Source organism: Mycteria americana, chromosome Z, assembly GCF_035582795.1.
Source record: "Mycteria americana isolate JAX WOST 10 ecotype Jacksonville Zoo and Gardens chromosome Z, USCA_MyAme_1.0, whole genome shotgun sequence".
Taxonomy (NCBI): domain Eukaryota; kingdom Metazoa; phylum Chordata; class Aves; order Ciconiiformes; family Ciconiidae; genus Mycteria; species Mycteria americana.
This window is the reverse complement of record NC_134396.1, coordinates 63089295-63116548: the sequence shown is the minus strand read 5'-3', so window position 1 is coordinate 63116548 and position 27254 is coordinate 63089295. Positions and strand designations below refer to the sequence as shown.

The window sequence follows — 27254 nt, the reverse complement described above, 5'->3', positions numbered from 1 at the left end:
CTGTTTTGGTATGCAATCTCCTTGTCTTTATCTCAACCCAGGAGCTTTTCCCTTTTATTTTCTCCCCTCATCCTGTTGCGGAGGAGGAGGAGTAGGAGAGCAGCTGGGTGGGCATCTCGCAGCTGGCCAAGGTCAACCCACGACAGATGGAAAAGAAAGAGGTACGGTTTAATGACAGGAATCCATAACCTATAGTGTTGATCCACATCCCAGTTTAGACTCCTGATTCCTAATCTCTACTCAGAATACATCCCTTTGCTTATCACTCACTGGTCATATCAGACAAAATATTTCCATCCTCCAAAGCTACTGTACTGAAATAAATTTAAAGAACAAAGTAGGCTTCCCCTCCTTCAACTAAGACAGTAGCCCACTCAATTTCCAGTGCTTCCTAGGAAGATGTATTGAGAATGTATTTAAATTTAAAAGTGAAAGCTATTCTAAAAATGAATAGATCCGTAAGAGTTTGTAACTTATCTCACATGGAAAGAATATTTGCTTCTGGGAGACTGTGATCACAGCCTATCACACATGCTATTTTACCAGTTTAGGATATTAAAGTCAGAAACCACAGGGATGACAAAGCTATGAATCTGCCCACTCTTTGTGTCGCTCAGTCACACATCAAGCAAGCTGCAAGGAAGGACTTGCAAAGTTTCTTCTTCTCCCGGTACAAGTAACCACAGCATGGGAAAGTGACAGACGATACACACAAAGGGCACATTCTGACCCTGGGAAACAGAACCTTGTAATACTTGGTCCCCCTACTTGATAGAGAACAATAAGAAAGAAAATGGTTTCAATCTCCTCCAAAACATAAAAGTATCCAGTATCTCATGAGCAGATTTTTTTATAAGATCTATAAAACCTCCAAACTTCCAGCAAGAATAGCTACATATTGGTAGCAAGTTAATGGGAAAGACATGAACAAGATTGTTTCATACCTTTGTGCACCTCTGGATTTTCATGTACAGTTGCTTCCTTTAAAAAGAAAAACAATACCAAAGTTCTATAAAATGAGTCCACAATTTTAATGTAATGCTTACGGGTAAATTCTCTGCCCAAAGGTTACCCTGGCTTTGAAAGGATATTTTAAAGGCTGACAATATTTACTTACACAGTTTTCCCATAGCTGTGTCCCTTGTATCTGTGTGGGACAGGTAAGAGTCTATTAAGCTATACTGTTACAAGCAGACATGGCAACCAAACACTGTCCATGTAGCTTTGTATGTGCTGGGGGGGGGGGGGGGGGGGGGGCGCAGAGAGGACATTCTTACAGTTGTTGAGGTGCTTACTTTTTCCTCCTTCTGTACCACTGGCTGGACAGACGCATGGGAGAGACTTTCAACATCAGTGGCCACCTGCACATCTGGTATATTCACAGATATTTCCAGCTGTAAAAATGAAATTTTTGCACATTTTTATATGCCACATATACTTACCAGATCTTGAACATTTAGTGGGATCCCTCCCAAAAATCAAGTCTTATACTACATACCTTCTGATTTAAGAAGGCAGCAGTTGTATGAACTGGAGGCAGAACTAACCGGAAGCATCAGACAACTCAAGACTATGTTTCTAATTGCTTATCACTCCACCAAACTAAGTTATGCAGCTGAGATCTTTCATGGTGGCTGTTTACCTCAAATGCGTTTTGTTAGTTTTTCACATTTTTTCTGCTTTTTAAGTCTTCAGGAAAGAAAGAGTTCAGCCTTTTTCCACAGTAAGACTAGGGAATACACCCCCCTACACACACACACACACACACCATTGTACCTATAACTTTTTTTTCTTCTTCTTTAACACTGTCTTTTCACCGAGAACTTCAGATATTTGACACTTTCAGAAATGAGGACTTGAAATTTGGCAGGAAGGTTACAATATTTCCAGTGAGGTTCTTATGAAAAGCACTGCTCAATCTGTGTAGCTTTCAAAGGCTTGCACTTTTACAGATACTTTCCACTGATCTATTTAAATTTGACAACAGCTGAGTCCTCAGGTACCTAACCATATCCCTTACTAGTATTCATGGCTCCTGTGTGTTAAACCAGGAAACTTGATCGTTATCGGCACACATAATGTATTCCACATCTTTGAAATGAAGGGATTCAGCAAAACTTTCCATGCAACAACTTATCGTTCATTATCGTTCTACAGTCTCCCTTGGTGTTTTGACTGAGCTTTAAATTCTCTTGCTGTTTCACCCAGAGAAAGAAAGAGTGTGATTAATTCAGGAGACAAAAAAGCAGGATTTCAATGGGAGAAGAGAGGAAGATGACTAGTAGTAGTAAGCAAAAACAATTGGAGTGAATGGAAAGAAGCAGTGATGAACATCTGAGGCATGAATGGAACAGGTTGCTAAACAGATTTGGAATGAAGCGAAAAGAAAAGAAAAAAAAGCTGTGCAGATATATTACTGAGATAAGACAGGCTAAAAGGGACAAAAAAAGCAAAGAAGTCATGCTGAATGATAGGAAAAAAACAGAAAAATGTCTAAACCTTTGAGCACAATTCCTTTCAAGGCCTTGAACAGAGTCCACTGTTCTCAAACCTCAACAGTTCCCTGACAACAATTTCTTCTCTAGTGACTCATCTTAGTAGATATGATACCAATTCTTGCTACAGTCTTACAGTCTTGAGTTTTATTCTAGTCTAAGAGTACAATTAAAACATAGGCCTGTACTCTAGGCTTAAAGTTTCCAGCTCTACAAATGATCCATGGAACAGTCAAAACATGCAGCTGTTGAAAAAAATTGACAAGGATGTAGATGGTCTCTCATTGATAGTAGCAGGGACTGAGGCCCATGAATCTGCCCATGCCAGAGCAGGAACATCCCTGAATGGACTGCAGCTCATGGAGGACCTATGCTGGAGCATGGGCAAGGAGTGGAGTCCATTGCAATGTCAAACTCTACAACCTCTAGAAAGGGACAAGGGCTGGAGATTTTAATGGATATATGTTAAAACTTTTTTTAACCCATTATTTGAGTTGTATGCTGTAGTAAGTAGTATAGCAAGAACAACATGAATCAAGGGAAGACAAGCCTCACAAGAAACCAGGCAAGTGCAGTGGTGACGAACGTGGGCTGGCTTTGGTGCCCAAAAACTCAACGCAACATGCCACCTCTCCTGAGCAACGACATAATACATGGAGCCCAAGGCATGGACTAAATACGGACATTTGACAGACGTTTTAAGGGGGTGGCCCAAAGACCAAGGGAATGATATCCATGTATATATATCAAAAGACAAGAAGAGAAGTTGTGGTTAATATGGATGTATTGGATAGCATAGGACCTGAGCACGACACAAAAGGTATGAGATAAAGGGTGAAGATTGTACTGGGTATGGCTGGGATGAAGTTAAATTTTCTTCATAGCAGCCCACATGGTGCTGTGCTTTGGATTTATGACTACAACAGTGTTGATAACACACCAGTGTTTTTGCTATGGCTGAACAGTGCTTGCACAATGTCAAAGCTTTTGTCTTCCTACTCTTTGCCCCAGCAAGTAGACTAGGGTGGGCAAGAGGTCAGGAGAGAGCACAGCTGGGACAGCTGATCCAAACCGAACAAAGGAATATTCCATATCATATGATGTCATGCTCAGCAATAAAGGCTCAGGGAAAGGAGGCAAAAGAGGAGGGCATTTGTGGTTATGGTGTTTGTCTTCCAGAGTAACTCTTATGCAGGCTGAGGCCCTGATTTCCAGGAAGTGGCCTGCCAATGGAAAGTAGTGAATAAATTCCTTATTTTGCTTTGCTTTCACATGCAGCTTCTGCTTCACTTACTGAACTGTCTTTACATCAATCCATAAATCTTCTTACCTTCCTTCTATTTTCTCCTTGTCCCACAGGAGAGGGGAGTGAGCAAGCAGCTGTGTGTGTCCCTGGCTGCTGGTCAGGGTCAGGCCACCACACAATTGAAGCTTCTTGGTGAGGGAGACACCACATACAGAAACATCTCCCTCATTCCCTCATTTTCTAACATTCAAATGTAACATTGAAATGCTCCATTTGTTCCATCTTGGGCCTCAAAACATGTAGTAAGCATGGCAGTCTGTGCCTACATTCAATCCCACTAAACAAACTGGTGAGCACCCTGCAGATCTATATACAGTTCATAAACATAACTGGTCTTTAGACTGATGTAGTATTTTGTTCAAAACAAGTACGTGTGCCAAATAACATCCCTGCTACTCTCAACGCCATTCTTAAAGAATTAAACTAAATTGCGATAAAACCCAAGTATTCAGAGACGCAACTAGAATAAAAGCTGTTTAAACAATCAAAACAAAAGTACATATGCAGAACCCAGGTACATGATACCTCTGCCATGGTTTCCTCTATCTGAACAGGAATAGGTTTTGGAGATCGAAGACCTATAGGAACAAACACTGGAGCTTTGTTTACTTCCTCTGGTGCAAAGCATTCATCTTCATCATCAGGCTCAAAGTCATCTGCTTCCTCCTCCTCCTGCTCCTCCTCTTGAGAAGCCCGGAGGGTCACCAAGGTTATCTTTGAACTTCTGTGCTCCTTCCCAGATTTCTTTCTATGTGTAGTTTTCAAACTTTTGCCTCTAGTAACACTCAGTTTAACTTCTTGCCTTTGATTCCCCTTCTCACTGCAACCAGCCTCACATTCAGAGGCAGAAGAAACAGCAGCTCTTAGCTCCGAGACATGTTTTGGCAGCGCTATCCGTTTTGATGACCTTCTGGACTGCCTTCTAAAGCACAGAACAAACACATTTTTAAAAAACAGTGAAGTCCAAGACATTCCAAAAAAAGGGGTACCACAAATCAAAACAACATCAATGAATAAAAAAGGATCATTGTGACCAATAATACAATCTATTTACTTCCTAATGTATAGTAACAAAAATGCATCCACATACCATTTAATCAGAAATCCTAATTTCTTCATGTATGCACAAAATACTTACTGTAAATGTGCATTAAGCAGTTTCAGAGTGTTGGAAAGCTGCACAGTTAAATTTACAAGATACAGAATTCTTTGATTAGAAAAGGATTAATTAATTTTCATTTTGAGGGACATGGAAGTCACATGCCTTTTGTGTCATGGGAACATTTCCAGTTGTCTTTTGCTAAAGCTATACTAGAAGCCCCAAACTATGATACTTTAGTTGATCAGACTAATGACTAGAAACTAGAACTGTTAGATGATAACTGATTATCTGCTCCAGTTTCTCAGATAGCAATCTCTTCAATAATCAGCTGCTTCCTGTTTCCCTCCTCAAAATCATGGGCACGACCACTTTGGGTACCAAAAGTAATTCCAAACTTCCCCCTAAAAAACATCCTCCTTGGTAAACTAGTGGGGAGGGGAAACAAACAGCAGCACAGGACACTTCCAGCATGGAGTTTCTGTTTAGGTTAATCCCACAATCCCTGTGCCCCCAATATGGGTACTTCAAAGTCCTCTCTTTTAAAATCAGGAATTCCTGTCGAAACCAAAGGTGGACCCTGGGATGGGATGGTGGGAGTGCTGGCTGTGTTCATCTTATGAGAGCACAGGCAGGGTAAGAGACATAGGGATATCTGCATGCCTCTGGTAGAGTTCAGACAGAAGATACAAGGACTGACATCCTGCATGTGCTCGCGTAACACACTGCAGAACTATGGCTAATAATTATGTTTTTAACACAAAAGCCAAAAGCAATCAGTTGAGCTTACAAGCCAAAATTAGTTGTTTTACCTTGTGAGATTGATTGAATTTTTTTCCTGAGAGGTAGAAAGCTGAGAATCATCTTCTTGATCTACTTGACTCTCACTCTCTGACGATATCTCTGGAGACTGGAGTTTACTGTCCTGCCTGATTCTTTTACAAGATGTTTCTTCAACAGAGTCTGTAAAATTGTGTTTTCCTGTAGCCTCTGAGAAGGATGCAGCTTCCACTATGTTACTGGAGTTTTCCTGAACAGAGGAGACAATTACTACCATATTAAGTGCCAAACATTTTTAACTTGTTTTGGTGACAAAAAGATTTAAAGAAGTAAGTTTGAAGTTCTTGAAAACATGTCCAGCTGTCATCTGATAGCTTAGGACATTTTTTCCCATTTTCTTTAATTTCAGGCTCTACAGCAGAAGTATCATTATATGGTTTTATCTCTGGTGACTGAGTTCCCAGTGCTGCTGCTAGTTAAAAGACCAAGGCTATGCTCAACTTATTAAGAGCAGCAACTCTTCAGAAGCTGGAAAGATGAATCATTTTCTAAAACTACCTATTAATTTAAAGAACAATTTGAGGGAAGGAAAAATTATTTTTTTCTGCCCTGGGAACAAACTAGGAAGAAAAAAGTACCATAGTTTACAGAACAGCATTTAAATATTATTTGAAACACGCACACAGAAACGTATCCGTGAACATAAAAACATCAGTAAGCATAGTTCTGTCAACTATGAATGCTTGGCTAAAATAATATGTTAACTGAAAGATTTTAGTGATCCATCTAGAAAATAAGCAATGCCAGATAAACTAGATTCAGGTACCACAACTTTAGACAGAAAAGGAACTAGTTTGGACTAGGTTAGGCCTGTTGAGTGAATTTAAGCAGAAGAAGGTCTGAACTTTGTTCACATACATTTCAACTTATAAGTATACTTATATGGATTTTAGGTAGTATCTGCTGTTAGACAGCTGCCTTAATTTCCCTTGTTCAATGAATAACAGACATTAAATTAATTGGTAACAATGTTAGCATGCATTTACAATAATGCAGTCTTCTGACTGTATACACCGTAAAACTTAAGACAACAGTGTACATTAAATATTTCCACAGTTTTTAGATGCTAAATCCATTTATTCAGCATCATTTCCAATAGTGAATTAAAAAAAAAAAAAGAAAGAATCACATTAACATTTCACAGCCATATATTGGATTTCTGTGCCATCTACGGTTCTAAGAACTTAAACACAAGAACTGAGGTATAAATTGGCTCAAAACACATGATCAGCACTTACCGCTGATACACCTGCTTTTTCTAATACCGAACACACTTCTGCATTTCTGTTCTCAGTGTTGTCCTCTTCTCTGTTTTCACCTTCTTCAGGATAATCTCTTTTTCTAGTAACTCTCATTAGGTTTGGCCTTGGGTTCCAGATGGGTTCCCTTGCTTGATGCAAATGTTCTGTATCACTCTGTTTACTTTCTTCTCCAGAGCTTAATTTATTGTTGGACCTACAAAAATATTTTTCAACTGTTACTTCTCAGGAACTACAAAATACACTCTACAAGCTTGGTTTACTATCAAATATTTAGTACTTCCAGCTAGAAATGAACTTAAGTGTTCTGCATTTTTATTTAGTTAGTGGGTGAAGTTTAAAAAAAATAAGGGAAGGAAAAAAAACAATGTGAAAAGGAGATAATTGGCTTTTCTGCAGTAGTGGACCTTTCTAATTACTTTTGGAAAAATCTTTTGGAAGGAAAACAACATCAAGAAGTCAGGTAGAGCAGAAAGTTTCAGCTATACCACCATAGGTCCCAAAGATTAAGCAACCATAGGAATATTATATTCATTAATTCCAGTGCTCAAGGTACTACTGCTTTTAAACAGGATGAAATTCTCACATCTGTTCAAGCACATTCAGATCAGTAAGACAAAAATCTTGGGCTTTTAAACTCATGTCTCAGGAAAGGGCAAGAAGGAGGATCCAGGGAACTATAGGCCAGTCAGCCTCACCTCAGTCCCTGGGAAAGTGATGGAACAACTAATCCTGGAAACCACTTCCAGACACATGAAAAACAAGAAGGTGACTTGGAGTAGTCAGCATGGATTCATAATGGGGAAGTCATGCTTAATCAACTTGATAACCTTTTACGATGAAAAGACTGGCTAGATAGATGAAGGGAAAGCAGTAGATAGCGTCTACCTTGACTTCAGTAAGGCTTCTAACACTGTCTCCCCTAACATCCTCATAGAGGAGCTGATGAAGTATGAGCTGGATGAGCAGACAAGGAGGTGCACTGAAAACTGGTGGAATGGCCAGGCTCAGAGTTTGGTGATCAGTGGCACAAAGTCAGAGTTGGATGCCAGTAACTAGCCTCATGAAGTTCCAGAAGGGGAATTGCAAAGTCCTGCACCTCGGGAGGAACAACCCAGGAGGCACCAGTACATGCTGGGGGCCACCTAGATGGAAAGCAGCTTTGCAGAAAAGGACATGGGCGTCCTGGTGGACACAAAGATGAACATGAGGCAGCAATGTGCCCTTGCAGCAAAGAAAGCTAACGGTATCCTGGGCTGCATTAGGAGAAGGGTTGCCAGCAGGTTGAGGGAGGTGATCCTTCCCCCCTATTCAGCGCTGGTGAGGCCACACCTGGAGTACTGTACTGGATCATCCAGAACGGGTCAGAAGAGAGACATGGACATACTGGATAGAGTCCAGCAAAGGGCTATCAAAGGTGAAGGGACAGAAGCATCTCTCCTATGATCAAAGGCTGAAAAGAGCAGGGACAGTTCAGCCTGGAGAAAGAGAAGGCTTGGTGGAAGCGGGTGGGGAAATCTCAGCAATGTATATAAATACCTGAAGGGATGGTGTAAAGATAGACTGAGCCAGGCTCTTTCTGGTGGTGCCCAGTGACAGGACAAGAGACAATGGGCACAAAATGAAACACAGGAAGTTCCTTTGGAATATCAGGAAATATTTTTTCACTGTGAGGGTGACTGAGCACTGGCACAGGTTACCCAGAGAGACTGTGGAGTCTCCATCCTTGGCAATATTCAAAAGCTGTCTGGGTGTGGTATTGGACAACCAGCTCTAGGTGGCCCTGCTTGAGCAGGGGGATTGGATGAGATGACCTCCGGAGGACCCTTCCAACCTCAACCATTCTGTGATTCTGTGAAACTCTGCCATCACATGAAGCCAAGAAGACTGTAAAGTCAGGCCTTCATCTTGATAGCACAAAAACTCTGGGATACGATTTCAGCGTAAGTTATGGAAGAGATTTTAAGCAGAAGCTCAGAGACAGACAGGAACCAGAAGCTAATTTTAGAAAACAGCAAAAGTAAATTGATTTGAGGCTGCTCTGTATCAATTAAGATTGAACAAACGGTAGCTTATAAGATAACCCAGAACTGTTACATGTAAATGGCACTATTTGCCTCATCGTGCATATACATAAAAAGCATTCCCTCCACCAAAGAACCAGGACACAGCACATTGTTGCATGAACTTCTTCTTGAAAGAAGTGAAGAGACTCAGAATACATCTCAGATAGCAAGCTCATTTTATGTTACTCTACCTACCATTTCTCAATTATAAGTAAATGCAAATGGCACTGCTCAGTCTTCTTTTCAATGGTCCCCATAGTGCACTGTACCCTAAGAATGTATTACTGAGAAATTCAGACAGCTAAACTCTGATTACTTGCTTCTACTCTCACCTGCAAAATACCTTCTAAAAAGGAAAACAGCCTTGAGAAAAATTTGGTTAAAAACTCTTGTATTACCTAAGGATGCCACCTAGTGACCTTCACAGCATGTAGCATATAACAACTACTACAGCTCAGAGCCTACACTTCAAAAATCAAGTGCTGTATGAAAACAGCTGGACAAATACACAAAGTTTTTAAAGAGCTTTTTTACTTTGTCAACAGGGAACTTTACCTTTCTATCGTATCCTGAATGCTTCCAATAGCATCTGTAGATAGGCGTTCTTGTTCTCCCTTGCTGTGGCAGTTGGATGATTTTTTAGAGGAACACAGTGTTTCTGACTTCCTACTTTTTGCATTTATGTCTAGATTGTCATTCTTGGCCAAATTCCCCACAAACAACATTACTTCAAAGTCATCCTTAGATTTCAGAAGAAAAAAACAATATTAACACAAAGTACATCACCTGTAAAATAAAGCATTGCAAGCTGTGATCAAGATGCTAACCTGAGACAAAACTTTGCTTAAAAACTTTCAAGTAGTTTATGGCACTTATCACTGTTCCTTGTTCCTTTAGAGAAGATATTTATCTAATAAAAACAGGTACTATAACCAGTACAGTCTTTCATGAGCAACCACCAAGGAGTTCAGAAGAAATCCAGCAACAGAAATATGGGATGCAGGTAACTATACATGTATCATGAGTGTGACTAAAATTTCAACGTTTTAGTGAAGACTTTAGGTTTGTTAACAGAGGTCTATATATTATCAATGTGTCATTAACAGAATTTTAGAAGACCTCATATTAGGGTGCAAATATTAAACAAGAATGTAATTCTTACTAGTCCAAAATTAATTTACGCATTTAAAACAGCTTATTTAGATGTCTTAAAAACAGCCGGTGTGGAACCAAGCATCAGAAAGTATAGTCCAAAATATCTGAACAGAATTCTCACTTTTGAGGAAAGAGGTTCCTCAGATTCTTCTGCCACAGGAAGATTCTCTTCTTTATTTGCTTCTTCCTCCACTGGAGCAGCAAGTTTCTGTGCCACTGGAGATGCTTTTTTCCTATATGCTCTTTCTAGGTTTGGTCTAGTTGTCTGAGACCCATTCCTTATGAATCGTCCTGGTTTCAGATCAGCCAGCTTGCCTTCTTGGGAAGTGGATTTTTCCGCACTAGTGAATTTAAAGCAAACAAACAAAACCAAACAAACAAAATTATGTCCGTTTGGTTGGGAGGGGAAAAAAGCAATTCTGCATTCATTAAGTTTTGAATCGACACTTATACAAGAGGGTTAGAGACTGATAACTGCTTTGTTTAAAATAACGAAAATTATCTTTTCAAATATATATTTCTCATTTTGGGCATTTATGGTTAACATGTGAGAAGGAATAACAGGATTTCTTTATCAAGGCATTTTTAACATCAAGAAAAAAGTTGTATTGCTAACCATGCTAACTTCAAAGTATGTGCAATCTAATACATGCTTAAGATCTTATTTTAACAATAGCAGTAAAACAGAAGAGTACACTGGGATCAATGAAAGACAGATCTCTGGCATTTTGCAAAGTTTATATCTGTAACATGTATGTTCACTGTATATGCAAATACAAACCCAATAAAAGAAAAGGTTGGTCTAAAAGAGCTATGAGCTCATATAGGTCAAGTATGTACCAGATAAACAATGACAAGTAGTTCAGCTCAACTAAAAATGTACTCTGAAAACATGGGAGGAAGCTGCCTGTAGGCACTGAAAATTAAACATTAGGGAAAGACAGGTAACAAGGAACAAAAGAATTGACACTTGCAAAGGTGTCTCATTATGCACCAGATGAAAGCATTTCAAATGCAATTTTGCTGAACTCTAACCTCACCTGCTTTGTTCACACAATATGTTTTCAGCAACATAGGGCACCTGAGGCACCTCTTGCTGTTCCTGTTCTTCATTGCTCAATACATCTGCTTGACACAATACAGCTTCATTTTCACCCTTTAATTTGCAATTAAAAAAAAAAAAGGCATGAGGAAAAAGCGAATAAAGCAAGTTTTAAAAATAGAAGTGTATTTTATTAAAAAAATATAAACTACAGATCTCTGTGCTATTTTCTCAATCTGAGTCAAGAAAAGAATCACATTGTATTTGTTAAAGAGTAATCTGCCTTACATAATTCAATTTATAGGCAAGCAGGAAAAGAAGTCTTTTTAGTCCTGGGCTACCTAGAGTTAGGCTCTTAAATACACCCAAGCATTATTGTGCACTCTTAAATGCACCTAAGCATTATGGGTAACACTCTTCTATTTAGCAATCAACTCTCTATTACATGGAGCACTACAGAAACAAAATACTTTGGCAAATAGAAAAACCTTTGAAAACTGGACACTGCAGAGCACAGACACACCCAAGCCACTACAACATAACCTCAGATTCAGAAGGGCTTACAAGTTTTACTTCTGTATTTGCCACACCGGTTCCACAAAGAAGCCACTCAAACACATCCCTCAGCACTCCAGGTCTGTGACAGCTTTATCAGTACAGAGGAGCATCAGGCCTGCTCTGGTTCTACAGATTTGCACAGCACAGAGCAGATGATTGTGCATGGTCCACAGGCCACAGGTCTAGAATATCCAAAGCTGAACCGCAAGCAACTATCTCAGCTAGGGGTGATCTAACACTAGGGCACTGAGAGGGAGACTACAGATGCAGTGCACTCACACTCCTCTCTGGCAATGCAGCACACAAGTACTTCAAGCTAGCTCTACACAGGTTCAAGAACAAAACCAGCTATAACCACTCAAAAAAATGAGTCACCCTTACAAAACTTACCTATGTTTGAGATCTAAGGCAAGTCTATGCAGAGGCAATTCATGCCCACATCCAGGACATGATTCATGAGCAACCCACAAAATGGTTACAGAGAGTTCATTATACTATAATGGCTTTCGAGGATTTCAATACCTTTTACAGTGCCTAGTAAAGTGTCTGTGGGGATACACAGTCTAGGCGAGTGACTAAATTTACCTATATAAAGTAGAGGAATGTCAAGCACTGCAGTGAAGCCAGTCAAAGCTTACCAAATTAATAAGACCTTATTTTTTACAGAAAAATAGCTATCCTCTGCCTTCTCTTGATACTCTTTACTAGATTTCTCCACACAGACTTGATTCATCCAAACAGGGAAGATAAAATGGGCAAAAAAGGTAGTTTTTATGTATTGCAATATAAAACACGTTTTTATTCTAGAGTTTACCTTAAATGTGCATAATCCTTTTTTCTATCATGCAATCAAATCAAAATCAGATCCTCATTTTCCAGAAGACATTAATAGTACAAGTTGTAGACTTCACTGATTTCATACCTGCAATACCTCAACATACCAGGGTTTTGCAGATTTTTTTTCATCTAGTATGGTGTCTCTGCTTCAGGGAATGCAACTTAAATGTTCTAATTTAACTTCATAAAATAGAACTTGCAACTTGGAACCATACTTTTGAAGGCAAAGCACTTATTCTTATTAGACTTACCATGACACTATTGGCAGACTCATCTTTTTGCAATACCAACTGCTCTGCTTCAGGTTTTTTCTCCCTCTCATTTTCTGGTATTTGTAATTCCTTCTTTCCAACAGCTTTTCCCAAGTTTGGCTTGTACCTCTGGAATCTGCTCCGCAGCAACTGGACAGGTTGAAGAGGTGTTTGTTTACTTTCTTCTTCAGTGGTATTTTTGCTATCAGTGCTAAGTCAGACAAAAAAAAAAAATCCAAAACTTAATACAAAAGGATGTCATTAACAAACACAGGTTCATATAACCTGTTCATTTTACACATAAAAACCAGCTGAGTTTTTAAAAGAAAGCATGTAAACACAAAGTTCTTCTGAGTTTAAGTTACAAACACAAAACTTTGTTTCAGCAAAAATTTCAAAGCATTGGTCTCCTAACTATTTCCACAACAGAATTAACTAACTCACTGGAGACATTAACTTACTGTCTGCTTATTACTACAAAACCAAAGCAATTTTCACATGGTTTCACCAATAAGCAAACTAGTATTCCTCTCCTTACATGAAATGAATCTAATGTTGCAGATGACAAAACAGTTGCAAAATGAATGCTCATTAATTTCATGCGTACCATAGAAGTAACTGGAATTTTAGTACAACTAGTGTTAAAACTATGAGAACTGAGATTTTTTTCAGTATTTTTATTAGATTTTCTTTGCCAGTTAGCAATCCACTGGCACAATGATTTCCTTTCAAAATACCTTCATTGTTACGGTCAAGAAACAAAAGTAGCTAAGCCCTTACCCTGCATTAGTAGTTAAGGTGCCATCTTGGTTAATTTCAGGTAGACAAAACTTGAGTTCACCATCCTCTGATCTTGAAAGTGTCTTTGGGGACTTACAACTTGGCCCCTCAGAAACCTCCTGAGAGCCAAATGCCTTTTCCTTTCCTAAGGATTCCAATGGTTGCAGGACTTCATATTTTCCTGCCTTCTGAAAAATGTAAACACCAAAACCAGAAAAAGTCATGATACTAAACCAAAAGGAGACATCATGATGTCCACGAAGTTTGGTACTAATCACTCTGTGAAGTGTTTCCTGCACAAACCCCTCTGTAACTGCTCACTAATAATTTCCTAGTCTTTCCAGGACAAACACACATTTGTTTCTTTTAAATAAAATAGCTTGAAATCTAGATTTCTACTTTGCCATCTTCTATTAATACTTTTCTGTCTTCACTGTCTACTCTAAAAGGCCACCTCAGGTCAGAAAGACATCTGGACACATAACAAGAGATACAGAATGCATGTAATCTTTTTCTCCTCACCTACAACCAAGTGGAAAGCACTGGAGTTTTCATGTAGAAAATTCTAGCTTTTGAAAAAATTGTTTTAAAAAAGATTAACTTGTATTTTTAAAATCATCAGTATTTCATTTCACAAACTCAAAAGCTCAAATATAACTAAAGATAAAAAAAGCCTTACATCTGTATCAGGAAGGATGCTACAGTCACTGTCACACTGTGTCAAACTTTCTTCCTTGTTGGTATCTTTCTGTGAAACACCTTTACTATTTACATCCAGCACTTCCTTTCTACTGGTTGTCGTCCTTAAATTTGGCTTTGGTCTCTGGAATCGACTCCTCAGTAGCCGAGCTGATGATACAACAGTTTTCTCCTCTTCCTTCCGAGGACCAGATTCCCTACAAAAAACAAACAAAAGAATAATCAAAGGCATGGGACAACAGTGGTTCTCCAAGTCATGTATGACATACTTGTATGTAGCTCTCTCCAATACAGTAGCCAAGGATAAAAATCCTTAGCTTTCTTAGAGCAATAACAAAATTAGTGACATTGTGAAAAAAGACCCAATGAAAGCACACTGAACGTTACCAAAACCTGTGTATCTTATAAATCAGTGAGCAAAGATAAGTTAAAAGAATATGCCATTTCAGAACAACTGCAACTTCCAGTCACGCTTTGAGAGGAATATAAACATTTTACAAATGCCTTTCTTTGTCTAATCATGTTTAAAACTACCCAGTAGATTTACAGCACAGTTGTTTTTATTTTTAAAGGACATTTTAATAGGAAACCAAACCCTATACTCAAGGATTTACATAAGCACATAGGGATGCACTATCCCTATGTGCTTATGTCCCTATGTGCTATGTTGGTTAGGACCAACATAGAGAAGATAACCACAGGAACTGAGCATTAGAAAAATGTATTTATTTGAAAACTGGGCTCACAGTCTAAAGATCAAATTAACATCCAACAGCATATAAATTTAGTGCTTTCAAACTCTTGGGGTTTTGTTTGTTTAAGTCTAGTGTTGTCTTGATTAAATATCCCATTATACATATAAAACTTGTTTTTAATGCTGGAGTTGAATGTAAAAGTGTAGAATATCTAGAGATATTGATGGTTTTGAACTATCCTTTCTCCATTTAAAAAATAACCTTACCCTGTATTGAAATCTGAAACCTGTTTCAAGACATCTGACAGTCCCTTTTCACTTTCATAGCTTTCTGCTTCTGAGGACTTTTCGTGGGAACACTGCCTCATATGTGTTGAGTTCATCTCAGAATCTGTAGAAACATCCCCTTCTAACACCACATTGCATGGCTGAGCGTCTTCATGAACCATCACATCCTAAAAGAAATAAGAGTTTCACTCTATTAAGATGAAATATTTGCTCATCCTCTCTTTTAGAAGAGCAGAGGGAAAAGAAAAATTTTATTTTAGTCTCTTACAAAAACACTCAAAAAGATCTCTCTTGCTTCCTGTGCATCCAACTAGAATCAGTAGATACTTTAAAAGTAAAAATTTGTTATTTTTCTATATACTTTCTATCTGAAGTGGTCTCTTTTCCAAGAGACCTTTTTTCTCTGTACTTCTCTTTTCAGATCTGGTATCACAAATAACACAACAAAGTGAGATATAACCTATCTATCCATGGAAAACAGAACCCAAGTACAAGCATGAGGAAATTCTATGACAATTCAGTTTATTCTGAAAGAATAAACAAAGCATGCAAAGGCTATGCTTACAAATTACGTGGTATGTACCTATATCTTTTTTACTACAGGCAAAACAGTGCACCTAAGCAACTGCTCAAGAAACTTACATTTTTGAGCCATGGATCATTGTTTTCATCCCTATGGTGTATCACACCTTTTTCTACTTCTCCACCTTCAGTTTTCTCCTCTTCAGGATCCTTCTCATCTGTCAGGTCTTTTTGCCTTGCAACAGTTCTTCCTAGATTTGGTTTTGGTCTCTGCACTCTGCCTCTCTTTAGAGGTGTTGGTTTCAGCACACTCTGTTTGCTGTCTTCTTGTAAACCAGCTGTTTCATTAGACCTGGACAAATACATAAGATAAGTAAGTACATACCACATCTGAAAGTGGGAGGAGTCTTGGAGAAGTGATATTTTTTTCTTTTCTTTTTTTTTTAAACAGTTATTAACATACACTTATCTAAAATGGAGCTATGCATTATTAACTTCATGAAACAATAAAGTTAGAAGTTTATCTGCTAGAGACTGAAAAAGTACCTGACAAGTTTAAACTTATGTTTGCCCTGTTCTTTTTCTTTTCCCACTGGAGACAGGATACCACACTAGACAGACCTTTTTCTGACCCATAATGGCTCTTCTTGTATTCCTATCTGGTCTAGAGGCAGATGGACCTAATTTAATGAAGGGTTAAAAATCATAAACGTTCAGAAAACACACAAATAACTTACTAATCTTACTAACTTAAAAAGATCAGACGCACATTATTACAACTGTCAAACACTTCTATGCCTTTTTACCCTGAGTACCAAGTTATATAGCATGTTAATGAAAGAAATAACTGCTAAATTTTGGGGGTTTTTTTGTTGCTGTTGTTGCTTTGTTTTTGTGGGTTGTGGGGTGGGGGGCTTTTTGTTGTTTTGTGTGGGTTTTTTTTTTTTTTTTTTTTCCATAGTCTCTCCTCCAAAACATATTCCTCCTCCTACACTACAGCTACCATTTCTCCACTGAAGCAAAATACAAGAAACAGTTCTTAATTAACACGTGCATTAAATTGCCCACATGTTACAATAATTGCCCTAATACCAGACACCTAACACTTAACTACTCTTTAAGAACACTTATTCCTATTGTTTAAATACTTAACACTTTCCACCACTGAAACAGATGCATTTCAGTATTAAAGCTAGTGGAGAAGGTTTGTTTGATTTTTCAAAGGACTAACTTTTCAGGGTTTTTTGCATTTTCATGACTGACATCTCATTTAAAAGCACTGCTTTAAAAAAAAAAGTTTAATCTATTTGTTTCATGCACTAAAAAAAGAGTCCTGTTCTTCACTCAATTTCTGTCTCATTGCAGAAGTTTCTTCAGAAACTTCTATAATTACCACACTATGTAATACAGCCAGAAATGAGAGGGATGGCAAATTGCTGGAGAGCAGCACATCTTCTTGTTTTTCCCATACTTACTGAGACACTGTCTCCAGGACTTTATCATCTTTTTCCGCAGCTTCTTCACTGGTAGCATCAGACCTATTACTTTGGTCAGTATTCTACATAGAAATAGAACATTAAGACATTAAGCCTCTTACATTTATAAAGCACAGCATTACCTAACAGACCAGGTAACTGCCCATAACAGGATGCAAAATGGATTGCTTATGACAGACACAGGCAATTACAGGGTGCACTTCACACAGTCAGAAAGGTGCAGTAAAATCTAGATCAAACAACTAAAGCTGTATTTGCTGCAGGACATGAAAGATTACTGGCATCTACTGTTTGTGTGACAAGCTCCCAGCTTAGCTGAGGCCTCTAAGTAATATCACACTGTCACTACAGGTTAAGTAAGTGGCTGACTCCTGGTCACACTCAGGGGGAAAAAAGAAAAGAAAAAAAAAAAGAAAAGACAAAGATAACATTGCTGTTGCATCCAGCAGCTTTTTAGTGAACACGTTATCTCCAGTTACCTTATTCTATTAAATACCTTTTCGGTTTCCCGCTTAGGCTGTGGATGGGACATTTTATCATTTCCTGCATCTTTTCCAGGCTCTTCTTTCCTTCCAGACGCTCTTGTAAGATTAGGCTTAAATCTCTGTCGACATCCTCTAACTATTGCCTTTGCAATTACAGTTTTTTCAGGTTCTCTGCACAAAGAATCCACAACAGTGACATTTACTCCATAATATTCAAGCCTATGTAATATTCAGTGACTTGCACAGCTTTCTTTACTGGAATTGGGTTGTCTTCAGAAGGATTTGCACAAACTTATGCAAGTTTCTTCACATGAGAACCAAATTTTGCTTAGTCTTACAGAATGTGGAAACTCAACTTATCTACTATCTGTTAAAAAGATACGAAGTTATCACATAGGGGAGGAACCTAACTAGACTGCATACCATAGCTGCTTCTGCAAGTCTCAGAAGCAGAGCCATTAGCTGGCAACTGAGGGTGGGAAGAAGGCAAAGCCATAGTTATCACTTCCCTCCCTTCCCCCTCCCAAACTCCAAGCATAGATGGTACTTCATAAAGTAATGCTTTCCTCAACTTCCTGGAAAATAAGTACATACCTTCTACCACAGTAGCACTTGCTATTATCCAAGAAAATGCCAAAGTCAAATTTAAGATTTATATTAAAACTTCACAATTACTGTTGTCTTTTCATAACAGCATTACACACAATAAATTAACAATTATAGTTAGTTAATTCCAGGAGACCAGAAAAGCGATCTCAATACTTACTCAGATTTAGTATCCAAATCCATGTTCTCTACTTCCGTGGCTTCATTTCTGTTTCTTCTACTGTCTTCCTCAGAGCACTGGAATTGAGGCAATGAATATTACTCTTGGACAAATGTACAGATACCTCAGAGGCAGTTCTTAGAATACTACTTATTAGACTGTAGCTGGTCCACAGTATCAGCATTGGTCAAAACAGATACAGCATCAAGAGCATAGCATATTAAGCAACGTTCCTCCTTCTGACCTTTTCATCTGTATTCACAAGGTTTGGAGAGGAAGTCTCAGCCTCCATTTTCTCTTGGGTTGCTGCTTCTCTCCTTCCAGATGATCTCACTAAATTGGGTTTAGGTCTTCGCAAGCGCCCTCTGTCTGCTGGCTTTTCAATTTTCCTTGAGATATAAAAAGAGGTGGTATATATTATAACCAAAGAGAAACTTTGGTTTCTCTTTGTCTTATAAGTCTTATATGGTCCAAGATGTACTTCAAGAGCACCACAGACTGCATGAGTAATGCAGCAAGACAATAAACTGAAAAGAATTGTGTTACATCTTTCTGGTATTAGAAGATATGCTACTACTTAATGCAAAGAATGTCAAATAAACCTTAACAACTTTGCTAGTTTTCAGTGGATCCTAATTAACAATATCTGAAGGAAGTGTTTTCTTGCTGTTAAATAAATAGAAGTACCTCTTCTCCTAGGGATTCACAACTGATGTCAGTGTGAACAGGCTTAGTCTGATTTCAACAGAAACAAGAGAAATCTGCTCCAAAGTAGAGCAGATTTACTTTATATGCAAAATTTTGCATTTGTCTCTCCTGTGCCTCCATCCCCTTTCAAAGCTATCCCACTCACAGAACTATTAACTGCTGTTTTCAAACACCTTGTCCAACTGCCAACATCCCTACATTATTGAAGAATGGAGTACTTACATCAGTCTCTGTGTCCTTAACCATTGCAATAGAGTGTCCTGGGATTCACACACTGTTTGACAGAGCCCTACAGCTTATCAATAATCTTCAGATTGGGAACTACTACCTTTTCTTATATTATTCCTAGGACAGGGCAAATAAAGCTTTGACAGCCTTTACCATAAGAGTGAGCTGCCTTTCAATAAAGGAGAGACAAAAGCATGAAAAACAATCTAGCATTAACTAGAAGCCCATCCCTAAATCATCTTTTAAAAATTATATCATGGAACAGGAAGCTGCTGATCACATAAAAATGGAAACTTTAGGCACAGACTTGTTTAAACACCACTGCTCAGTTACAGCAATAAGTGTAAGAAATAGTCACAAAGATTAACTTCATAAAGGAGCGCAGGTAAGACAGATACAGCTTGGAGTATCTTCTAGAGAGGTGTGTCTCAACTTAGACTCTTACACTGAGTTTCAGAGAGCAAGTTTCCAATTAGGAAGGCATGAATACACCATACGCATGATGTGTGCAGCTAATAAGCTCTGATGGACAACTGCGAATTTCAAAGAATACAGTGAGCCCTTTTATAAGAAAAATAAATAACTTTCACAACCAAGGTTCATCCACAAAATGGCAGAACTTCTTCAGAGAAATATCTTGTTCTTGCTGACTGCAGAGGGGATAGCTTTTTTCTAAGCTTAGTTAAGTCTTCCTCCTTGTTCTCATGTCACATTTTAAATCTTAGTCAAAGCATTGCTCCTCAGTGATCAAAATTTCTATCAAAAAACTTCACTGAATATGGAAAAAAGTCATCATGATCTACCGTCTAGTCCAACCTACTATGGTCAATCAGAACTGTATCCAAATTAAGTAAATGCGGGTTTAGCTCAAGTACCACTGTAAGGTAAAATAATTCTACTTACATGATTTCAGACTGAGAATCACATTCTGATGCACTCTGCTTTTCATCTGGCTTGTGTAAGTCATGTACGTCTTTGTTCTGAGTAAGGAAAAAAAATAATGTTGTAGAAATGAAATGACAAATGCAGAAGAACTCCCTGCTGTAATGCAAAGAAAAGCAGAAACAAGAACAAGTTTCACAGAAAGGCTAAGTCTGGAAGGGACTTCCGGAGGTCATCTCATCCAATCCCCCTGCTCAAGCAGGGCCACCTAGAGCTGGTTGTCCAATACCACACCCAGACAGCTTTTGAATATTGCCAAGGATGGAGACTCCACAGTCTCTCTGGGTAACCTGTGCCAGTGCTCAGTCACCCTCACAGTGAAAAAATATTTCCTGATGTTCTGAAGGAACTTCCTGTATTTCATTTTGCACCCATTGCTTCTTGTTCTGTCACTGGGCACCACCAGAAAGAGCTTGGCTCTGTCCTCTTTGCACCCTCCCTTTAGGTTTTTATATAGATATTGAAGAGATCCCCGTGAGCCTTCTCTTCCCCAGGCTGAACTGCCTCTGCTCTTTCAGCCTTTCATCACAGGAGAGGCCCTTTGACAGGCTACCTCCAGCATGTCCATGTCTCTCATATCAGGGAGCGCAGAACTAGTCACAGTACTCCAGGTGTAGCCTCACCAGTGCCGAATGGGGTGAAGGATCACCTCCCTCAACGTGCTGGCACAGCTTCTCCTAATGCAGCCCAGGATACCATTAGCCTTTTTTGCAGCCAATGCACATTGCTGGCCCGTGTTCAACCTGGTGTCCACCAGGACGTGCAGGTTCTTTTCTGCAAAGCTGCTTTCCATCTAGGTGGCCCCCAGCATGTATTGGTGCCTCCTGGGTTGTTCTTCCCCAGGTGCAGGACTTTGCACTTTCCCTTCTGGAACTTCACGAGGTTCCTGTCAGCTCATTTCTTTGTCTTTCAATTGGGTGAAGCTGATAACAGACTCCTTAGGCAGTATCAGCTATCATTACTTTCCAGGTCTAGTATTTAAGTCATTTTCCTAGACAGCAGTGACCATCACTCTGAAAATTAAAAAAAAACTTGACCACATAGCAAACTAATCACAATTACAGCAAAGATTTTATGGAGTCTATTTAGTGAATTAAGGTAAAAGCCTACTGCATAAAAACATTATTTCTTTATTCTATTTACCTCTTTAATAATATTAATAGAATCGTGTTTCACATCACTGGTTCGCTGAGTATTTCTACTTTTAGGTCAGTGATTATGTTCATGTACTTTTAAAGTAAATTAACCACAGCAGGCCAAGAAAATTAGAACTGATATGAAAGGTCTTTTGAAATTATCAGTTTTAGAGATTATTATGCCTTTTTCTCATGTCAAACAGCCGTAATTAATCAGCCAGAGAGCTTAGCTACTCAGGCTACTGACGCCACTATAATAGGCTAGTGCATATAGCACATTGCCCTGTTCAGTTTGTTGATTTTTATAAATATTATTCCAACTAATATCAGGAGATTGTATTGTTATAACATTTCGAACTACAGGCATTTAGTATTTGTGAAGATCCTAAGTAGCTTATTTTCTATTAAGATGAAGACATTATTTCAGGTAACAGAATTTAAAATAAGGGCCAAAGGACAAATAATTTGCCCGTCACGTTAGGGAAACACTAACACTTAGAATTTCCTAATCTCTCACCACAAACTGTAGCCGTAAGACCATTCTTCGTCTTAGAGAGCACAAGAGAAAGTAATTCATTCCTCCTCAGCACAAGCATTTAAACAGTGTGATATTCAGTTCCAAAAATGACAATGATGCAAGGATAGAAGGATGATCAGAGGAATGGAACTTTCTCTATATGAGGAGAAATGTAAGATTAGGACTCTTCAGCTTGAAAACAATATTGTTGGAGACAGGAAAAAGTGGCATTAGAAACAAGAATAGCTTGGAGAAAATGAACAGGAACACCAGAACAGGTGGAAGTACAGTGCATATTAAACTACCAGGCACCAGGCTTAAAACAATCCAAAGAATACACTTTTTTTTAATTAAGTGAATAATTAAAGGAATTAATTCTCAGCTGTACTATGCAATTCATGATAAAGATACAGATAGATGCAAAAAAGCAGCTAGACAAACTCATGAGTAAGAGGTGCATCAAGGGCTTCAAAAGAAGCCAGACACAATCTCAGCAAGTTTCTAAACTGCTGGACCTGATTAGAAGGTACCCAAAGAAAGGTAATTCAATCTTGGTCCAGTTTCTTTCATCTTTCCTGAAACACCTCATGGCAGCCAGTACCAGTGGACAAGAGTTTATACAGGTTTCCATTCTGAGGCAGCACAAACAACCCAATGCTCATCCTGCTCAAATCAGTTTCTAACATTGCACTAGTACGCCAGCAAAATCTTGCTCTGAGGTTTTACTGTTGGTATTGTACTGCTTCACTTCTGAATAATTAAACTGTTCAGCTGTCTAAATTCTCTATGAGGTAAGCCAGGCATGCACAGTATACTCTCTGAATAAACTCAGTATAACAGACAACCCGTTAAAGCCAGTCAAATCAATAGCATTTAAGTTTTGGTGATGTTGTCAGGCTTGTTGCCTTTTTTCCACCTAGTGGTAAAAACATCACAAAAATAACCAAAAAATGGCTTTAATTTACAAAAACGGTTTTAATGGTAAAGAGGAAGATCTTAAGAAGTAAGAATTACCTAAAAAATAAAAATACCTTTGTTTCTCTAGTTTCTTCAGATTGTCTTTCTTTGCTTCTAATCTTTGAAAGCGGCAACTCTGAAATCTGGCTTTCCTGTGATGTATCATCTCTAATATCTAGGGTTCTCAGTTTAGCAGATTCCGTTTCTAGTATAACATCATTGCTATCTTCAAAGCTGAAATCAATAAAAGCACACAAAAACATTATATTAGAGTATTTTAATTAAAAAGCTATTATTGTTTACAGATAGATCAAGTTGCACGGAAAAATTATGCAATTTTGACATTAAATAACTACACGGGTTTCAGAGAATCTAACAAGTTTTAGTGATATTTGCAGGATATGAGTTTAAAACAGCATTTGTACTTTTGCAATGCCAAGTACACAAGATGTTAAAATCCCATCTGAATATCCTAGACTAAATAGTTTTTTAAAACAGACTTTACTAATATAAACACTGTATGCAGAAGCTTTTTTTCCCTGATCTTCTGTAACAATCTATGTTGAGTTCAAAGACAAATACTGTTCATTCATATGCTTCCAATGAGGTATTAAAGCACACAGAAGTTCTGGGAATCTGTATGAAATAACAAACAATTACAATACAGCTAAATACAATTAACATGCAAAATTCTGAACAGCTTCATAATGACTTTTTAGATTTACCACTTTCTTGTACAAGTTTAATAAAACAAACATAGACTTTCTTTCTAGTAAAAAAATGCCCAAAATTGAAACCAAAATCTTGCCTCCCACCTAGGTTCCACACAAATAAAGTTCAAGCAACTTTCCTTTCCCACAATAACCATCTTCTTAAAAACCGATATAAATTCCAAGTGTATAGCAACAGTACTTAGCAACATTACCAAGCAGTGCTTTGAATATTAGGAGTTAGGATAAGCCAATAGCCTTCATGAACACCCTAAAAAAAAAGTGAAAACAGTTTTGGATGGGATTTTAGTATTACTGTAAATTAACTTTGCAAGGGCAGTCCATCAGGGCAGAGAATATATTGAGAGTGTAAATTAAAAACAGCTTACTAAAACCCAGGACAGTCCTCAGAAACCAAAAACCTGCCCATTCTGTGCCAGTTAACATGATGGTAAGCATGAATAAATAAAACCAATGTTAAAACTTTAAACTATTTTTGATTTTGCCTAAGCTTTCCATTGTAAACATTACCTGTATAAATTGACATCGCTTTCTCTCTCCATTATGTCATCCACTGATAAACAGGACTCTGATCTCTCTTGCTCTGTAACAGCAGTCTCATCTTGTCTTCCTTCAGTAACACTATCCAGTTCTTCTCTACAGGTAGTATGACCATCATTGTTTGCATCACATACCATTTTTTTTTCTGCTAATGAATAAGAATTAAATCAATTTGGACATTCTGGGCAACACCTTAGAATTCCAATTCTCACATCCTAGCTGCAGTGAAGCAAGAGTTAATTTAAAACAAAAAAATCCCAGTAGAAAATGCCTAAGTATTAAGATTTAAGAGAACTGTTCTCAGCAAAAATAAAATGTTTAGATTAATCATGGAAGCTGATTTTGAAAGGCATTGTTTCACAACCTCCCAAGGCAGGTCAGTGATATAAATCAAACCTAAGTTCTCATTTTTAAGTTTGTAATGACTTTACATAAAATTTATATTTGAACATTTGAAAGTGAGCACTTTTGCCTCTTACTTTTCTTAGAGGATTTCCCTTCTTCAGCAATTTTTGAAGGGACAGCCATTTCTTCTGGAAGATTCTCCACTTCCTGTTCAAGATCATCTTTTCTCTTCTTCTTTCTCTTCTTTTTTGCTAATGCTGGCTCTAATGTAACCTGTTCTTCTGCCTGTTCAGAAATGCTCAAAGATTCCTCATTTTCCTTCTCAGCCGTCACAGCATCTGCTTCTGTTTCTGCATCAGAAATTCTGGCTTCCTGAAGATCATCTTGATCATTAGCAGCTTCTGTGCTGGAAGCTTTTGCTATTGAGACAATTTGGTTCCTGGTTAATAGAATGCTGGAGTATTAGGAGCCATAAACCACAAAGATATTTCCACTAGCACCATCTTGCGAATTCATACATCACTGTCAATATACTGCCAAGGCATATGAACAGGACCATGAGAAGTCAGTCACTGACTTAACAGAAAAGCTTCAGCATAGATTAACTTCCACACTAAATGCAAAACACATTCTGTACATGGGACAACACTTCACCAGGGTAAAGTCAATATAAGATGCAGAGCCAATTTAGTAAATGCTCTTGTTCCTATGCTTTTTAGGAGGTTACACAGTCACTTTTGGATCCAGGAAAAATCAGCATTGCTATTCCTGAAAAGAATTATCATATCTTTGCAGAAAGAGGTGATGATGGTTGCAGAAAATATGCCATGAAAGAGTAATTCTGACCAATAGATGTAATGTAGTTAATCATTCTTATTTACATAAAAAAGCTGAATTATTATCTAGCTAATAATTCACAAATTCTTTTCTGGGTTTAACGAGTCTCTAAAATTCTCCCTCCTCTTTTCAGGACATTTTGTCTTGCTCTTGTATTTATGCAGAACAAAGAACCTTTCCCTGTCCTTTTTACTATTCTTATATGAATTTGTTGCCTGTAATTAAGAAACCCAAAATGCAAGAGAAGTAGAAAAGCATACTCACATTGCTTTATGCAAAAAAGTGTCTTTAATCTACCATTAAAGTCTATGAAAAGAATTTCTACATGTAGCTGTAAGTCCAAATAGGTGGGACATTTTACTTAATCAAATCTGAAATCAAGGCTATAGAAAAGCAGCAGCTATGTCAATTTTAACAATTAAACAGCAATGTTGCTTTCTAGATAGCACCCCCTTTAAAAACGTTGTTCACTTGTTTGTTCCACAATACCACTTAGAAGAAAGTGGGTTCTTGTGGAACAAACAAGTGAACAACCAACAGAATTAGCAGGGAATTCATGAGATGGTGTCAGTATAACTGTTTTTAATTTAAGCACATCTATGAAAGGTCGTTTCACAGGTACTGAGGTAATAAGACACTATATGGTGATCAATAGTAATTAAACATAATATTTAACCTTTATTTTGAACAGACTGGAAAAATAAAACAACTTTTACAAGATTCCCTGAAAAGAATCACACCCTTCAGATTTAGGGAGTCAAACTATAATTAAAGAAAAAACAGAACCGTTAAAAGAAAAGGGTTTAAAATGTAAGAAAAATGTAAATTAATAAGTCACAGAAGAGCTTGCCAAAAATATGGGTTTGGCCCAAGGATTCTAAAAGTGAATTTGTTAGCAACTCATGGAGATACTTATCAACTGTTAAAATAGTCTATCCCGTTCAGAATATCAGTGCTTCAGACTGTGGAAGAGCACTAATCTTAGTGTGGTCTCACATTCCTGCCCAGAGAAAACACACCTCAGGAAACTGGTTGCTACCAATTATTACCATGCCACACATCAGTAAACTACATCTGAAAAAGTTACGCTATGAAGCCAGGATCCTTTTGCCCTGTCCGGAACAGGGAAAGAAAAGATTCCGTACGTGATTTTTCCTCTGCTAGCAACACATTACTGACCACTGCTCTGTAATGATATCTCAAGCATTCTTTTGAAGTACCTTTTGGCTTCTTCCGAGGCCTTGATGGCTTCTTCTCCTTTGGCTTCTGGCTTTTAACAGTCTTTTGCTTCCTTTTTTCCTCATCTGCTAAAACCTTCTCAAGCAGCCGGGCAAAGAATTCAAAATCAAAGGGCCGCTTTTCTTCTATCAGATTAAAGCAAAGAAATAGAAAAGATTTCAAAGTTAATAATTTTCCCAAGTTTCTGCTTTGTAAAATAATCAGTGGTACCTGTTATGATATTAACAAGCAAAGGTTATATAAATTTAAACAGAGAGTTGGTTTTGAAAATACTTTCTGTATCGCTTCAACAGGGACTAGAGTTGACATATATATGGATTATGGTAGCTTGGCTTTAAAAAACAAATAGTAAAAAGGTTACAGTACTTAGTAGTTTAGAAAATTTAAGAAGTGACAAATACATGAATTGTACTATAGTATCAAATAATGTATTAAC

The 27254-nt window shown here is 37.9% G+C and overlaps 1 protein-coding gene across 3 annotated transcripts in view; it reads right to left on the bottom strand.

Annotated features, from left to right (window-relative positions):
• Window positions 1-27254, bottom strand: part of BDP1 (BDP1 general transcription factor IIIB subunit) — a 52612-nt gene that overhangs the window by 13993 nt on the left and 11365 nt on the right. For 2 of the 3 annotated variants that reach the window (XM_075488728.1, XM_075488726.1), the window contains exons 9-30: window positions 26800-26943; window positions 24877-25161; window positions 24368-24545; window positions 23201-23360; window positions 20478-20554; window positions 18883-19027; window positions 18639-18715; window positions 17884-18043; window positions 17367-17449; window positions 16012-16243; window positions 15349-15536; window positions 14368-14584; window positions 13689-13876; window positions 12909-13119; window positions 11261-11376; window positions 10342-10561; window positions 9621-9805; window positions 6979-7195; window positions 5713-5930; window positions 4327-4723; window positions 1296-1394; window positions 945-981 (exon numbers count right to left, since the gene is read on the bottom strand). In XM_075488728.1, the coding sequence (XP_075344843.1) occupies window positions 945-981; window positions 1296-1394; window positions 4327-4723; window positions 5713-5930; window positions 6979-7195; window positions 9621-9805; window positions 10342-10561; window positions 11261-11376; window positions 12909-13119; window positions 13689-13876; window positions 14368-14584; window positions 15349-15536; window positions 16012-16243; window positions 17367-17449; window positions 17884-18043; window positions 18639-18715; window positions 18883-19027; window positions 20478-20554; window positions 23201-23360; window positions 24368-24545; window positions 24877-25161; window positions 26800-26943 (3834 nt within the window). The remainder of the gene's footprint in view (window positions 1-944; window positions 982-1295; window positions 1395-4326; window positions 4724-5712; window positions 5931-6978; window positions 7196-9620; window positions 9806-10341; window positions 10562-11260; window positions 11377-12908; window positions 13120-13688; window positions 13877-14367; window positions 14585-15348; window positions 15537-16011; window positions 16244-17366; window positions 17450-17883; window positions 18044-18638; window positions 18716-18882; window positions 19028-20477; window positions 20555-23200; window positions 23361-24367; window positions 24546-24876; window positions 25162-26799; window positions 26944-27254) is intronic. The other variant, XM_075488727.1, reaches the window with a different exon arrangement.